The 18,045-nt window shown below is 31.2% G+C and overlaps 1 protein-coding gene and 1 pseudogene across 1 annotated transcript; both read left to right on the forward strand.

Annotated features, from left to right (window-relative positions):
- The first annotated feature begins 1,891 nt into the window (after positions 1 to 1,891).
- Positions 1,892 to 4,987, forward strand: LOC127724463 (uncharacterized). Its single transcript, XM_052231428.1, has 3 exons — positions 1,892 to 2,612; positions 3,043 to 3,235; positions 3,839 to 4,987. The coding sequence occupies exons 1-3, from the start codon at positions 2,025 to 2,027 to the stop codon at positions 4,597 to 4,599; spliced, it is 1,542 nt and encodes a 513-aa protein (XP_052087388.1). The 5' UTR covers positions 1,892 to 2,024; the 3' UTR covers positions 4,600 to 4,987.
- Positions 4,988 to 6,043: 1,056 nt separating this feature from the next.
- Positions 6,044 to 9,946, forward strand: LOC127724940 (uncharacterized; annotated as a pseudogene).
- Positions 9,947 to 18,045: the final 8,099 nt, after the last annotated feature.

Consider the following 18,045-nt stretch of genomic DNA (forward strand, 5'->3'; position numbering starts at 1 on the left):
GAAGGTACATCTGTCCCTCATGTTTTGAATCATTATTATTCTTTAAGAAATTAAACGTCTGGGAATCTATTTTTTTTCCTCATTGCTTTATATTTAACACTTCTCTCAACATGCCAAAAATTTAATGATTTACAATAAAAAGAAAATATTATCTTCCACACACATGACCATGCAAACACTGATATATAATTTTTTATTCAGTTGAATTAATAATTAGAATAAAAAAGTTCTAAGGTTCACAAATCTTTTTTTTTTTAAAAAGCAACTTGTTTATTCTTTTACAGAGAAAAGCCTTGTTCCTGGCCTGAGTTAATATTTGTGATTAACATTACTCTTTGTTACTCCCCTTTGTACAGAATATTACATAGATTTGACCCCGTTCCCCATGAGAATTAACTTTCATGGTTTGATACTATTGATATCTGTCAATTCTGAACTTTTGGTATGCAAGATTGAGTTACTGAAAGGCTTTTCAGCCTTTCATGTCTACAGACCGTTTGCGTGTAAGCATTCTCAGGACAGAACGGGACCATTTTGATTAAATTTTCAGTGATTTACACACTGGTACTTATTATTTAAATATTTTGTATCCTTGTTAATTTACTGGTCCTGAAACTGACAACTAGCTTTAAAAAAAGTCTGGCTACACTTTTGTTCTCCCGTGATTGAAACGACCACTATCATCAAGTCGGGCTAGTTACATTTTGTCCGTTGCTCTGTTCCACCTTTATTCTTTGTATAACCCTAGACTTATTTACATGTAGTAGCTTTTACTCTAAAGCCAACTATAAAGATAGATTGGGATTGTTCTTCATATTTGAGTTAGAATTAAATATAATGAGAGACATTGTATCCTAGATGCAGCTTGATGCTTGTGATATGAAACCGATAAGATAAATAATTTACTGAACTTCATCGAGAACACTTGAATTTGTGACTTCTCTGGTAAACTCCATCAATAACCTTAAATTGGTACACTGCCAGGTCCTGTCCTGTCTCGTGATGGTTGTAAACCGGACTTGTTTACATGGTGGTATAGATAGTCGGATACTATGAAAGTATGACTGCAGTCAAGGTCAAAGGTTAGAATCTAGTGGGTTATAAGAGCAGACTAGTCACTCTTTATCAACTGTTTGAATAAGGTCCTAGAAGCTACTTATGACAGTGGAGGTATGGATATTATAACCATCAGATATATTATGTCTTGAACACACAGGTTTAAAAAAATTATAAACTGGTGGCATAAGCCGGTAAATAATATACCTATAAAACTTTAAAATATTCTAAAGACGGGCTCAACTATATTTGTGACTACAGTATAGATTCAATCATCGAATCTTAGCTACAAACCGATTTCTTCATAAAATTAAGATTTATAATATTCCAAATTGTACATTTTGTAATAGAGAAATTGAAACATTAGAACATTTATTTTGGGGATGTGAACATACACAATTATTATTAGAACAGATTGAAAATTGGTTTCTGACCAATGGAATTAGTGTACTTTTTACAAAAGAAGTTTTTTTGTTTGGTAACATTGCAAAAATATCAAAAGGCAATGCAGAAAATACTCTTTTTCTTACCATAAAGCAATATGTTTATAATACCAGATGTTTAAAAAAAAAAAAACTGTCAATAAACTCAGTAAAAGAGAAGATGAAATATGTGTATGCAATTGACAAAAATATTGCTATGAAAAACAAATGTGAACATCATTTTCTCAGAGAATGGAATATTTTTGATAGATTACTTAGTTAAGTACAAAAATGTATATACTTTACATTTAATATTATACATGTTATAAATGAAAATGCTGTATTTACTATACTAAAATAGAATTCAATGTCTAGATGAATAAAGATGTATTCATTAGATAATATTATTAATCGTATTATTTTAGCGATTCGTGATTCGTTAAAACTTGATCACATGTTGTTTTGTATTTACTCAGGCTGCACGCTAATTCTGCTATATTTAGCGTTTCGTAGGTCAAAAACAGCATATTGCACAGAGCATACAGCATGTTACTAAAAATACATTTAAAAAAATCCCCAATTGTCGTCACATGTTCTTCTCGGCCAATCAAAACGACTTCCTGTGTAGACAGTTTGCAGGAGTTGCAGACAATCATGGCGGAAAGTAGATTTGCGTCCCTGGAACAAGATGAAAGGGACGATATAATGGAAAATATAGAAACGAAAAACACAAAAAGACAGAATACCACAGCTGTTAAACTATTCAGGGAATATTTGACCGAGAAAAGCAAGCCGATAGAATTCGAACAGTACACTGTGGAGCAACTGGACGATACATTGGCATCATTTTATTTGGAAATGAGAAGTAAGGAGGGAAAACATTATAAAAAGACAACTATGCAATCCTATAGACAAGGTTTAAACAGACATATACAGAAATGTAGGGACATAGACATTTGCAATGAAGATATATTCAAAAAATCCACTAAATCCTTCAAGGGTATGACAAAGGAACTCAAGCGCCTTGGGTTAGCTGCAATTGAACAACACCCTTCCATAGAAGAGAGTGATATTGAGAAGATGTACTCATATTTTTGTAAAAATCTGGAGGATGCACAGCTTTTGCAGTATAAGGTAATTTTTATAACGCATGTGACATTTTTTTTTAATTCCATGCATAATGGATCATTATGCCTTATTGGTGTAAATATAAACCTACTATTGTGAATTTCAAAGTCAGGATGACTTCGCTTCAAAGGACATTGGATACGAAAAATCATACTGGGTGTACCATGTGTATATATATGAACCTATTCATGTACATGCTTATTGCACATGTATATTTAGCAGAAAATTTCACATTCATCTATGATCTAAACAGTGTGACACTTATAGCAGAATTATATAATCATGTACAATAAAATACTTATCGTGTGTTCATTGAGAAAAGGGGTATACAATAATGAAAACTGTGTGTGTCTTGAGTATCTTTTTGTGTACATACAATGTACTGTCCATTTCAATAAAAATGACAATGAATTATAAAATTTCTTCTATGTTTTAGGTATTTGTTGACATCATGCTGCACTTTGGTCGTAGAGGGAGGGAAAACCTGTCCAATCTTACAAGAAAGCATTTTGCAGTTAAGCGTGGTGCTGATGAAAAGTTGTATGTCTACAAAGTAATTGATGAGCAAACAAAAAACCACCAATCAGACAGTGAATTATCCTCAGATGGACGGATGTATGAAATAACAGGTAACTTTTATCTATATATATTGACCTACATTGTAACTATTCTAATGTTTTTTGCATTAACTTAATGTATCCAAACATTATTTTTCTTGGCTTGATCATAACTTGTATACTTACATGACTTATATGCATGAGATGCAATCTATATTTAACCATTGCATTTAAATAAAAAGAAAACAAATGGACCAACCTACATTTTTTCATTAAGTTATCTGAACCACACACTAGTTTTATTGACCTGATTAAAACTCAAATATACATGATTCATTTCATAATTAATAACCGTTAGTGTGTTAAAAAAATATCAACAGTGACAACTTACCTACATACATGTATCCCATTTTTTTTCATCAAGTGATTGGAACCACAGTGGCACACATTTTAATATTATTTTGCCATTTGTACATTAATAGGCAAATGTGATATTTACAGTTAGTAAATACAATGTACATTAAATATGATAAATATATGCATGGGAAACATACCAAAAATAATAAAGAAATTATTGTATAGACTCTATGATCATATAAAAAAAACACCTTATTTGGCTGCAGAACACTCTAATCTAGAGTATTTTTTTTTTTAATGTTTTACATGCTTTTTCAGATGGCGAAAGATGTCCAGTAAAGTCTTTTGTGAAATATATCAGAAGGTTGAATCCAAAGTGTGTTAAATTATTTCAACAAGCAAGATCATACCCTAAAGAAGGCGTGTATTATGACAATGTACCTCTAGGTCATAATAGACTTGGCCAATTCATGAATGAAATTAGCAAAATGGCAAGTCTTTCTCAACTATATACAAATCATTCTTGCAGAGCAACAACTGTTCATCTTCTTGACGAAGCGGATATTCCAAGCAGACATATAATGACAGTTACGGGACATAAATCAGAAACATCTCTAAAAACTTACTCTGGAAAAACTTGTGAGAAAAAAAAACGGCATATGTCGGAGATATTAAGCTCAAAAACGTGTGGAAAGAAATCGTGTATATCTAATATTGATTTTCTTTGCTTGTCTCAAAGTACCATTACAGTTGAAGGAGAGGAAAATCATGAACATATTCCTGTTGACTTGAATGATGCAAATTTTGAGTTAGAGCTTTTATCAAACTCACAGAGTGAAACTGTTATGAAAGACATATCGCCTAATGATCAATTTGATGAAATTCTGACAGAAATCAGTAATGGTGCCTCAAAGAGAAATACAAATATAATGAAGCCAGAGACATTGATGCCAAATCCAAATTTTTTAAAAGAACCATATCCAGATATGAAAATGCCATTTCTAAATAACTGTAGCAATGTAACTGTTAATGTAAATTACAATGTTCACCCATATGTGAACAACCCAGCAAAGGTATAGCTTCATATACAAAATGTTTTTGTTGTAAATTTCTTGTTACTTAATCTGTTATTTGTTATATCTTGTTTCAATTAAATAAGAAACATCTATATATTGATTGTTGTGATTCTGTTATGTACATTTGAAAATTTCACAGTAATAATGGTTTTGAAGACATGGAAGATGTCCTTTCTGCAAATACATATATTGTGTTCATGCAATAGTTCAAGATTAATAATATAACAATTGTAGCCTTTGTTTGAGGTCAATACGAGGTTATATCGACCAAGAGAAGCATATCGACCTCGGACTTCGTCCTCAGTCGATATGCTTCTCTTGGGTCGATATAACCTCGTATCGACCTCATACAAAGGCTATAATTGTATAATATCAATAGATTTATGTATTATATATTATTATAATTTGTGTATATTATGTTGTAAATTGGAAGTTATAAATACTAAAAATAAAAAAAAATATATATATTTGTGAAGTCCTAGAGAAAAAGCATAGGCCGAACCCTACCCTAGATCCATACTATAAGAAATGTTGTTGGGTTGCTGTCTAAAAAATACAAAATCCTTTTGAAGGCCCATAGACAGTACCCCGTCTTCGTTTCAATATCCGTACTGAAAGACATTGATTAATCAAGATAATATAGATTATTTATAATTTTCACAAATAGTTAACTTGCAGAGTAAAGAGCATTTTCTAAGTACACGTAAAGATGTTAAATCTGAAGTAAACGCCCGTTAACTACTGAAAAAACGCGCGCTTACTCAAGAAGACATTAGAAATTTCCATTTTTACTAGTTAACGCGAAAATTGGATGCACGCGTCGTTAATGTGCGTTTAATTAATGTTGTGCTTTATCTGCACTTAATTGTACTTGAAGGTTTAATAATACATAGTAAACAATGTATGTATTAAATCAATATATACATCTATATTGTATTGAAATTTTCACGCCAGTGATCATTTTATTATTAGTAATTATAGTATATTGGATATTTGAATTAAATGAGCACACTGGTGTAAATAGATATAAGAAGATGTGGTATGAGTGCCAATGAGACAACTCTCCATCCAAGTCAAAATTTATGAAAGTAAACCATTATAGGTCAATGTACGGTCTTCAACACTGAGCCTTGGCTCACACCGAACAGCAAGCTATAACGGGCCCCAACAATTACTAGTGTAAAACCATTCAAACGGGAAAAACAACGGTCTAATCTATATAAAAAACGAGAAACGAGAAACACTTATGAACCACATCAACAAACGACAACTACTGAACATCAGATTCCTGACTTAGGACAGGTGTAAACAACTGCAGCGGGTTTGAACGTTTTAATGGTACCAAACCTTCACCCTTATCTGAAAAAATAGTGTTACATCACAACATAGAAAGACACAAGTTTGTTTTATTATAAAAGTGTCAGCTTACAGTGACACGTATTGAGGAATGCCAGTATTTTAACTATATTTAAACAATTTGATTAACAAAAAATCCCATCCATCACTCCCTTTAAGATTGCAATAAACAATTCATTTCCCCATAGGCGACAATGATAGCATTTTCGAGATATAGACTTTAGAAAGTTGATTTTTTTTTAACCAAACCTTGCTACAATTAAAGAAAAATTATTCGGACAGTATTTGTTGGTCTAAAAATATATGTTCCCGTGTCTTTTCTTGACGTAATTTGTACTTATCTCCCTTGCCTATCAAATTTGCACTTAAAAACACGTGTCTCATCTTAGCGTAGAAAAGACATCTCAGTTCCGTTAGGGCTAAGGAAAATATACTATTTTGCCTTTGGTTTAATGCAGAGTGCACGAAGTCTCTTATAATAAAAAATAACGGGTGCACATATCGACCAATCAGGATTAGCCATACTCTTAATTCTGAATACCTACCATGTTATCTTCATAAAATGGCTGCGTTCATAAAATCTTATGGTTTATTGTAACCTATAATGTATTGTAAATATTTGAGTTTGTACTTGTAATTGCATGTAAAGAATATAAAATATGAAATATTTAGTAAATTTATGTATACTGTGTTCATGTGACGAAAGAATTAATTTGATTATGTCGATTATGTGGAGAAAGTTCTTAAAGATCTGACGATTAGACATTAACCGTTTATGACTTACTTTAAATTTTGTATCGTTGTTCTAGATAGATTACATATCTTATTAAGGGAATAAAATTAAAAAAAAAGAATTGAATCATTTTGTACATATCAAACTTTTTATAATAAAAGATAATTGTTAGTTTAAGCAATGAAACTAGGAAGTCGCAGATCTTGTTCGGGGGCGGTTCCGGGAGACAATAAACGGACTTATAACGGTCTTCTTGAAGCACATATCTCTACCCTACCGGCTCTATGCTGAACTGTATAAAAAAATCCAACGGTTTACTCTTGCCATCAAGGGAATCTTCTCCACTGTTGGTAATAGAAGGGAGGTATTATTTCCGCATTGCACGTATTTCGGGTTGTTTTGAATCAAAAACCAGATGGACTGTCGTTTTTGCAGATATGTGTGTAAACAGAGCGTGTTCTCCGTCCTGTCAATGATTACAGGTATAAAGGATATTTTTGACAGGTATGTTATCATAGAGTCCCTTATATGCCCTCTTCTATCCACTGGCTATCGGGTTATTTGTCTACCAGGATCTAGTAAAATGTGTTATTTGGGGCCTATCAAATATCCACACGTACATGGTTTTGTATATATACTTGTTGTATTATAAGTATTAAATATTGTGTTTTATTGTACTTTTTATTGTAAGTTTTCAACGCGAGTGGTCTGTTTATTTATCGTTATAGAAATAACATATTGTAAGCTATTGTAAAAACACGTTTAATGGTTTATTAAATTTTGATATGATTAATTCATTGGATTTACACAAGCATTTAAATGTTCCGTATGGTTGTTTTGAATAATTCTATTGGTTAAAATAGAATAATTATTCATTCTCTTTTACACCGAGTATAAATACAAAAAAGTTTACTAATCGCTTCAGCTTAACAATAAATGCGAGTCTAGCAAATGTTCTATTTATTGCTCAGTTTGTACATCACGCTACATTAATGACATGGGAAATGTGGAATCCGCCATTTGTCAACAGAACAGACTTCCTTTGTCCTTCTGATCATTGTACTCTAGATCCGACACTTCACGTTAGAACGTAAAATCAGTGTTGCACGTGCAGGGAAGAACCGTCTTGGAAATTTAATCCATTGACTCATGCGTTAGTTTTGGAGTATACACGTAGAGGAGGTACATCTCAACTGATAGGATATACAACCATTACGAATTCACGTTTGGTGCATAACAAAGGATTCTTATCCCAACTACCAAATAATGTTTGCGATTTTGTTAATATCGTAGAAATTGAAGCCACTTATAATCAAATTTCATCGATTGGCAACATTTCATGTTTACAGATGCTAGATACACTGGATTTGAGTTATAATACCATCGATTCAATTGAGAATAGCACTTTCAAAAATTTACCTTTATTTAGAGAATTAAGATTAATTCATAATGGAATTTAAAACATGGAATCATACGCTCTGGTGGGAACAACGATGTCTATTTTTTGGCCGATTTGTCCTCGAACAATATGACTAAAATTGATCTAAGTAATTTAGTTCCAGAAAATCATTTCCCTCGGTATGATTTCTCTTCAAACAAAATCGTCGAAATAGTTAATGAGTAGAATTTTCAAATTAATGTCAACAAAATATGTCACGGAGGGTTTGTGGATTTAGATGCAAATGATACCACACAATGGTTTGACTTTAAAGATCTAGAAATAGACGACATTGCAATTCGGATTATCTTTGCAAAAGATAAAATGGACTTGTGATTGCCGAATGGAACCGTTTCATGAGCTAACACAAGATGCGTTAAAAAGAATCTAGCGTGATTACTATAACGTTGCATGTTGGGAACCACCTGAATACCGTGGACTGTCAATAACGGAACATTTTGTGAAAGGGGATAAACTTGATTTGCTTATTTGTAACAAAACGTCTGCTGATAAATGTTCGAAAGAATGTCACTGTTTTTTATCAACCGAAAAAACAGGAGAACTGTTGTGAATTTTACTGGAGTTGGGTTAACTCTATTGCCGCAACATGTCCCGGAAGGAGAAAATGTAACCTTACTATTTGAAGGTAACAATATAGAATCTTTAGAACATCGGGAATATTTCAACAGGTCGTATACCATTAGTCTATCAAACAATCAGATACATACAATATCAAGTAATGCCATAGAATCTACAGGCAACAACGCAATTCTTGATTTGTCTGGCAACAAAATGTATGAGCTGCCGCGAGATTTTAAATCATTTGATCCCTACATAACGAAATTGGGAAAGATAAAATGTCATGCGATTGTGATGATGAATGGCTGGAAGACTGGGTAAAAAATAAGCGAGCAGAACAATGCAAAAACACCACAGAAATTGTATGCTTTATCGGAGAAATGTATGTTTCAACGATTGATTTAGTTTAGAGAATTTTTGCAATGATGACACAAATTTGACATATTTTCTAATATTCTAATTGGAATAATCATTGCTCTGCTCTTGGGAATTTGTGGTGTATTATATACATTCCGCTACGAACTGTTTATTTTAAAGAGACGGTTTATAAGTAAGAAATGTTCGAAAGTTTATCCATATCTCAAGTACTACGTTTTTATATCTTTTGATGATAATGATGTGGGCAATGAAGACATTGGCCTCATACTTGCACGATTTTGGGTATAGGATTTTTATACCGTGTAGAGATGAGAAGTTTGGGGACGTCAGGGAAGAAGCATTGATAGATACAATAAATATCTGCAAGAACTATATAATCATACTTTGTGACAAATTTCACACAGACGAAACCGTTTGGGCAACTGTCGAGTGGAAATACTAGTACATATGACATAGCTTTAAACTAAACAAGAAAAGGCAAATCATAGTTATAAATTATCATCAGTTAGAATCGTCGGAAGTACTTGAAAATAAACTCAAAGCTTTTGTCCGAGTTGGCAAAGACATTGACTTTTCAAACAAGAAGCAGAATCTTTTCAATGACATTCAGGATAGATTGTGTTCACCAATTCGTACAAACTATGGACTAAAATGTGCAAAAACACAATTTGCTGCAAGATCATTACACAATAATGAGCTTTTCGCACTAGATATTTATTATACATTACACAATTTAACGTAACTTGTTTTAAGAATAGAAGTCTTTTAAAATTATTTTCCTGAATTACAAAATAAATTTGGTATATTGCATCGTACAAGTTTTTAATATGAATGTTAATTGTCAGTGCAATTTGAATTCCATCAAGAGCTACTAAAAATTCATAAATTTCTAGAGATTGAAATCAACATTGTTTTGTTGTAAAAGTTAAATTCAAATAACTTAACGTTTGATTTACCAGATTTCAGAGAACATAATTTTGATTTCAAACCATGGAAAAATTAAACGGCTCTTCATACAATAAAACAGATTGAATTGCCTAAATATAAATAAAATTGTAATCACAGAATTGTTTTTGGTGTAAATATTGCTGTATTTCCATTTCCTATAATTTAATAAAATCAGTTAAGATTTCTCAGTATTTTCTATCAATGAACAGGTATGTGTTTTACTCCGATGTATATTTTTAAAAAAATATTTTGACTACCATTACGAAAATTAATGTATTGTATAATAAGAGGTTCTTATATGAACACAAAGTAAACTGAAATTTATATATCCTGTGGATACTAATATTACGAAAACACGCTCTCTTGGAAAATGTATAAAAAAATAGCAAAATAATACTAAGAAAATAATTAGGAATACATAGTTTTTATATAATTTTTTTTTCATTAATTATTGATTACATAATTCAGGCTGTTATTTTTTCTCGCTTAAATTGTTTTATAATTGTCATGTCGGGGCTTTTATAGCTTGATATTCTGTATGGATTTTGCTAATTGTTGACGGTGACTTCGGTTGCTAATTCCTAAGCCTTTTGGTCCCAGGTGTAAAGTGGTTTTGTTGGCAATCCCACCACATCTTTTTTTTTACATTAAAAATTTGATAGATTAAGGTCATAGAAAGGAGCGATGTCAAACACATGAACGAAAAATCAGTGAAACTCTTGTCAAATTATCTAAAAAACAATAGTATATCTGTAGTTCTAAATCCGATTCACAATATTTTTCTAAATTGATTTTTTGAGATGTAATTTCGTTTAATTTTATACAAATTAATTATGGGGTCGGAGAGTGGATCCTTTTTCATGCTTCAAGCTCAAGTTTTTATTCCACTCAGATATTTATGTATACATCGACATAACGAACAGAGCAGTGTAGAACGAATGAATGTTACTAGTATACAAACATTTCCTACAAATGATGCAACATATATAAATGTATGACAGATAGATATATTTAAAATGGAGGTTACGTGAAGTTACAAAATTCTTATGATATTTTTTTAGAAAATAGAAAGTTTTTTCAAAACTGGAAAATTATACATCTATAATCGACTACAATTTGATTTTTTTTATATTATTCAGGACTGCTTATCATAGGAAGCTGCTAATATTTCTATGTTTGAATAATCCTTTTGCAGTGAACAACTACTGATTTTGGTTTAAAGTGTAACGAGTGTACACTTATTCTGTTTTTTGGGGTTTTTGCATCTCTAACTCTGTTATAAAACAGAAAAAAAGTCTCTTCAACCTTTGACTTTTTAATATTTTCAAGTCACTATATATCAAATTACGTTTGACCAGACAATTTTATGTTAATTCCACCAAAATACACAAAAGGGATTTATGGTTTTTAAAGAATCGATTGCTGTAGGATTTTTCGTAAAACTCTATCTCAAAGTTATCAAAGCAAATTAACGAAAAATATATATTCTACAAATTCAGCATGACTTCCTTTAATAGTGCTAAGATCATGGTATGTCGATCTTGATTTATATAAACGAAAAGCAGTTACATGTATTCATAGGAATATGCACATAAAAGTGTGCCAGATTATAACTGTATTCTTGAATCTCAATGAGTTTACTTTCCTTTGATCATTGAAAATCCAACGATGCTATTCTGTCAAAGAAAAGAATTTTCCGTTGGTAGTAGTCAAATTACAATTTAATGTACTAAATGTGAACTTGACTCATCAAGTAAAAGATCGCTAGAAATGAATTTGAAATTTTCACAATGATTTTCTGGAACAATAGAAAATGATACAAAGATTCATTTATGAAGAAGAAAACAATGTTTGTTTGAGCATTTATGTTGTAATAACATTAACGGTATGAATTCTTCTGCACCAGATGCGCTTTTTGACAATAATCTTCTTTTCAGTGATGCTCAAGGCCTAAACACTTGAAAATACAAAACTGATCATAAAAATGAGGATCTTTTAAACCAAAACGTTTTGAGGGGTCTTTAAGAAAATGAAAATGTTAAGTAAAAAGACACGATTAACGAATCACCGACTATCTTGTGGTGACGCTTTTGACACCGTTCAGTCCAGGTCAAAGAGCTTCCTGTTTACATCTCAAAAAATAACAGAATTGGAGAAAATGTTTAAGAAAGATATGACAAGCCCTTTATGGAATATGCTAAGAAAATCATATTTCCCGAGGACAGCGCCCGAAGGAAATATGACTTTTCGAGGGTGAACAAATCTTCATATCTCCTTAAGTCAAGGGAAATAAATATTTTATTCCACTGTCTATACTTTTTGTAACTTCATGAACATAAACTATTAGTTTTCATACAATTTTTCATATCCACTTTTATAACTAAACACGACAGTAACATTGATAAGCAATACCAATCAAAAGTTGATCATTTGTTTTATGAAAAGTTCAATGTTTCTGTATTCTGTTTTAAATCTGAAATAGTTCTGTACACAGTAATTTACTACCGATATCGCTATTTAAAAGAAACGTTTAAAACGTTACGTAAATTAACCGCGCTTAACGTTGCACGAGGTAGTCCTGACATTTCAGAAGGGAATATGATACTCAGAGGGGAATATGAAGTTTTGTTCAATGTCACCTGGGATCGCCTTAACCAATCAAATATTGATTTCGCTATCTATTTACATACAGTGGAATAAAATAATTCAGAATGGTTGAAAAGTAGCGCAACTATATTCCATTTATACCATTTTAAATGTATTATATCCAACTGGTACAATTTTTACGTAATTGTATGTCTCTTTGAAAACATACAAGACTATATGAGATTCATATTCAACATGGGTATTGAAGTTCTTTTATCAAATGTCATTAGATTTGATACTTGGAACTTAAGTACGTCTGCTCGTATTTAATGTGCAAATTAAGACATTAGTTCTTAATGTAGTAGTATATATGAACATCTGGGAAACAAGTTTTCATTGAATGTAAAAAAAAAAGACGTAATGGCAATCCTAAATATATCTCATGTTTTCCCATTTCTATTAATACATCCTGTGTCCAAAGCCTACTTCGATGTTATGTTAAATACCATCAGCTACTACATACAGAGTATATTATTCTCCCAGCCGGTATTCGGTAACTGTGGTAACCAGTCATTCAAATCTCTAATGGTAAAAATTTCATATTATTTATATACTGTTCGGCAATAGATTGAATATTCTTCATCAGATTTCAGGAAATAAGCTTAATGCCTGAAAATTTCAGGCGATAACTTAATGCCTAGCTAGGCGTTAGCCTATTGCCAAGGATTTAATCTTAATGCCAATAAATATATAGTATTCTTAACATGTGTTATCTCTTATAATATATATATATTATTGTCATGTAAAAACACTTTAAAAAGTCTCGTGCATATTGATTGTTGTCAGTCCATTAAATTCACATTTGGAACATTATTTGTTTAATGAGTGGTTACATATCGTATTTGAGTATTATCTATGTTGATCCTTTTTATCATTTAAAATTCATTTGCAAATATGTCACGAAGATGACAATTTTTTGCTCCGTTAACCTTTAATTAAAAAAGAAAACTGCATTTTTTTTATTATAATTACTATCCATATGTTGTTTAAAAAAAGATAAGCGACCTTGTTGTAGCAGTCATTATCAATTTGCTGCTCTGAAAACAATCAATCGTGGCAGCTTTAGTTGTATGTGTGTGTAATGTAAAATAATGATTTATAATGTATTTTATGAATGGTAAAGCTAGAGATGTGTATATGTAACTATATTTGTTTAATATTGTACCAGTTTTCCTTATACATGTATGAAATGGGGTGCCAAAAATAAACATACACAAACTAGTAGAATATATAAAAAAGTACTAGTTGTCAATTCGCCGTTTCAGAATCTAAAGGAACATGGGTAATCTCATTGTTCGTACCCCAAAATGAAAACACGTCATTGGTTGAATTTCAATTGTTTTGGACGTTGTAAGCCACTCACAGCGTTATGGTGTACGCCTTTGAAAATATTACCAAAAATGCATTAGATTCTGAAACGGGGAATTGTCTTTGAACAAAAAAACATTGTATTCATAGACATGCGATTATACTTCTAAACAATATACTAGAGGCAAACGGTCACAAAAAAGGATACGTTTTGCTATAAATTGGCATTTAAGCATTTAAACCTGTACGCATTAAATCTTAGAAGTATATTGATGCTATGTGTGTGTTGTTATTTTTTGGAATATCGGTAACAAACTGTGAGTATTTGATCTTTAACAAAATTTTAATATTACTTTGAAGAGCTTTAAAATAATTGGCTAAAACAAAATTATCCTTGTATACACCCATTTTTCAATATATTATCCAAAATAGCGAGTTCATTTGAAAACCAAATCAAAGGTTATTGATCATTCATTCTGGATCAATACAGTGGTTGTGAAACAACTTTTTTCTCTTGATGTGCGTATTTATTCTATTCTAGAAAGTGCAGATTTTTCTACTCAGACTTGCTTAATTCGAAAGTGTTACGTGCTGAATATTAAACAAGGTTTGGTGTTTTTAACTTTAATTTTGATTCTAAATATCTAATGAAATAAAAATTACTTTTACTGAATCAGTAATTACTTAAGGCTCCCATAAAAGCAACACTTAATCTCGCCACAGACTTATCGAAAAAAAAAGTTTTTTTAGGATACATCCTAAAATCTTAATTTGTGCTAAAAGAGGGACGAAAGATACCAGAGGGACAATCAAACTCATAGATCGAAAACAAACTGACAACGCCATGGCCAAAAATAAAAAGACAAACAGACAAATAATAGTACAGATGACACAACATAGAAAACTAAAGACTAAGCAACACGAACCCCACCAAAAACTGGGGGTGATCTCAGGTGCTCCGGAAGGGTAAGCAGATCCTGCTCCACATGTGGCACCCGTCGTGTTGCTTATGTTATTACAAATCCGGTAAATAGTCTAATTCGGTAAGTCACATTCGTGAAAAGGGAAGGGTATTGTAGTTACGACATAAGGAACATATCCGATATCATCTGTGAAACGGTTATTCCATAACGGTCAACCAACTCATGATGGCGTCCGTAAAATTTACGAAGGGATGATTTCAACTTCACCATTTGGAACTCTTGGTTTAATAGCTTCCTTGTGAGCAGCAATCCTCTATCAAGGAAATCGTGATAGGAAACACAAGCCCGGGAATATCGTATCAATTGGGAGATATATACTCCGTATGCAGGCGCTGCTGGAATGTTGCTACATAGAAATGGAAAGTTCACAATTGGGAAGCTGAAATCATCTCTTTTGTCGTAAAGTTTTATTTTCAACCGACACTCATTGTCAATTTCTAGATGTAAGTTAAGATATGCTAACAGTAATAATTAATTAAATTTTGATAACTTAGTTTCAGTTAATCGATTCGTCTGGCTCACCTAGTTTTTCTAGTGGAAGATGGTTCTGGTGATGACTGTCTTCGTCTAAATCTAACTTGTAGAAAAGATTATCCTAATGCTGGTACAATAGTTGCTATCAATCTCTATGTTGGCAGAAATCGTTGGAAGATACAAACAGGGAGTTAATGTGTTGAAAGATGTGATACTGTGATTGTTGACGGTTTTTTTTATGTTAATACATTTTGATAATACTCTCTTTCTATTTTTACTATTTTACCCTGATCATCTCCTAGTTTTCCTTGGTTATCTTTTAGAGATGTAATAATTTTCGCGTGTTTATCTAGATTTTTCCAAACCAAAAAAGTTTTTGTAACTCTTTTCTCCCTCCCCAATCTATTTAATTCTTGATCTTATTTGGATTCTCTTAATTTTTCTGCATATGTTTTTTCAAGACTTTTTTCTGTATCCTCTATTTTTTATTTATATATTTTTGTTTTTGTGAATTTAATTCATTTTCACAGATTTTATTAAGATATCTCTTTTTTCTCTAAATTTCTAACTTCTTCTCTCTCATCTTTTTGTCTAGCCTCACGATAGTTGATAGTTGCCTCACTTACTTGAATTTTAAACAGGCCTAACATCACAGTAGGTTTTTCTTTAGTGCTTCTACGTTATACTTCTATTATAGTGTGTACTTTTTCAAAATAGGCGTTTCCATCTCTTTCTATGTTAGGAGCATACAAATTAATCAATGTAAAAATATTGCTATCAAATTCTATATTAAATAAAATTATTCTGCCTTCTTTATCTTCGAAGCTATTTATAATAGAATGATTTAATCTTTTATTAATTAGAAATTGATACTCTTTAGAATTTGAACTACCTATACCGTGATTAGTTTTTTCCTCAAACTTAGTTTCTATAGTATATTGACATTGCTATATACAAAGCGAGTTTCTTGTGCGATTAGTATATTGCACTTTTGCTGTTTACACCATTCATAAAGCGTTTGCTTTTTTTCTTTTTTTTTCAAAAACATTGCCAGTTCAGAGAACATATATGTAGCATTTTATCCATTTTTATATATACAAACTGTGGTACTTTTACACAAAATTGTACACTATATATACAGCAATATTAAAACATTTCGCTTATTCCCATTTTATATTTATATTCAAAATTTCATATTTTATGAGTTTACATTTATAATGTATATTTATTATATACTAGTATATTTAGTATTTAAATCTTTCAGTGAAGAGCAAGGAAATTCTAAAAAGTGTGCTTGTGCTTATACATTTAAAAATATTTTAGAATTCTAATTTATTCTTTTTTAAGTCTTCATTTGTTATTTTGATTGTGTTATTTTCATTTTTCTTATATTCGTTAATTCATGTTATACTCATAATAGTACATGGACTCAAACAAAATTTAAAGTATTTACTATTGCCACAAGACAGTGAATGTCTTCATCAGGGAAGTAAGAATAAAGTATTGGTATAGATTGACAGGTCAGAAATTCTAACTGCAGCTAATAAAGTGTTGAACAAGTTTTAAAGATTAAAAAGAATAAAAGTTGCAATCAACAAAAAAAAAAAAATCAGCATTCAATATAAACATATAAATGTCTTTTATCCTATGTAGATCATTTTCAAAATAACGAGTGGCGATTATAAATTTCTGTTTTACTCCAATAATTGGATTGGTTGATTGTTTATTATTTACGTCACTGTATGAGATTGATGCCACAATAAACAAATAAAAATTAGTTAAACAGGGGCTAGGGTAGGAAAGAAAGGAAACGAATTGTTCTGTCAATTGAAATAAGAGTTCTCTAATTGTTTTGACAGTCTCTGTGATTTCAAGGTTATGTCATTACAATGGTACATTGGGACTATAGAAAATTCTATTATTTTTAACCGAATGTTTTGACAGAAAATCATGTTATTTATGTGTCATGTGTGTGATTATATTGCGGGAAGATTGGTAACAATTCGTTGGGGATCAAGGAAAGCCAGATTGATTCCCACTTTTAAGTGATGTTTATTGCGAATGGATTATGAAACTTGACAATATTGCTTACATTGGTCCTTTATATTTGAATACCCTAAAATTCACAGGATAGAACAATTTCTCCTTGTGATATGAGTTTTTTAGGACGTTTTCAGTGTTACCATTGTGATTATGGAATGTTTATTAGAGTATCATGATTTAAATTTTGGTTTCTAATGCTGCCTTTCATTTTGAAATAAAGTTGTGATTTGTAAGTATTGATCTGTCGTCTGTACATCCGATGTTGTAAATTAGTCACCTACATATCCCATTGATATAAGTTCATTTGTGTTCTCCATCCTATGAATCGATTTTTTCTTGAAATATTCGCGGTAGTTTTATTTTCGCGTTTCGACTCTTACCCTGAAAATAACAAAATAAAACTACCGCGAAAATTTTCTTGTTTACAGTGTATATTTCTCAATTCTAACTGTTTGTATCAGAAGTCAGTATTTCCAAAAGAGTAAAAACAATAAAAACAACACTTTATAAATGATGGGTCAAAAGTGCTTTTATAGATTTGCCCATCTAATTAAAGTAGATAA

The sequence above is a fragment of the Mytilus californianus genome, unplaced genomic scaffold, assembly GCF_021869535.1.
Source record: "Mytilus californianus isolate M0D057914Y unplaced genomic scaffold, xbMytCali1.0.p SCAF_14, whole genome shotgun sequence".
NCBI classification, from domain to species: Eukaryota; Metazoa; Mollusca; class Bivalvia; order Mytilida; family Mytilidae; genus Mytilus; species Mytilus californianus.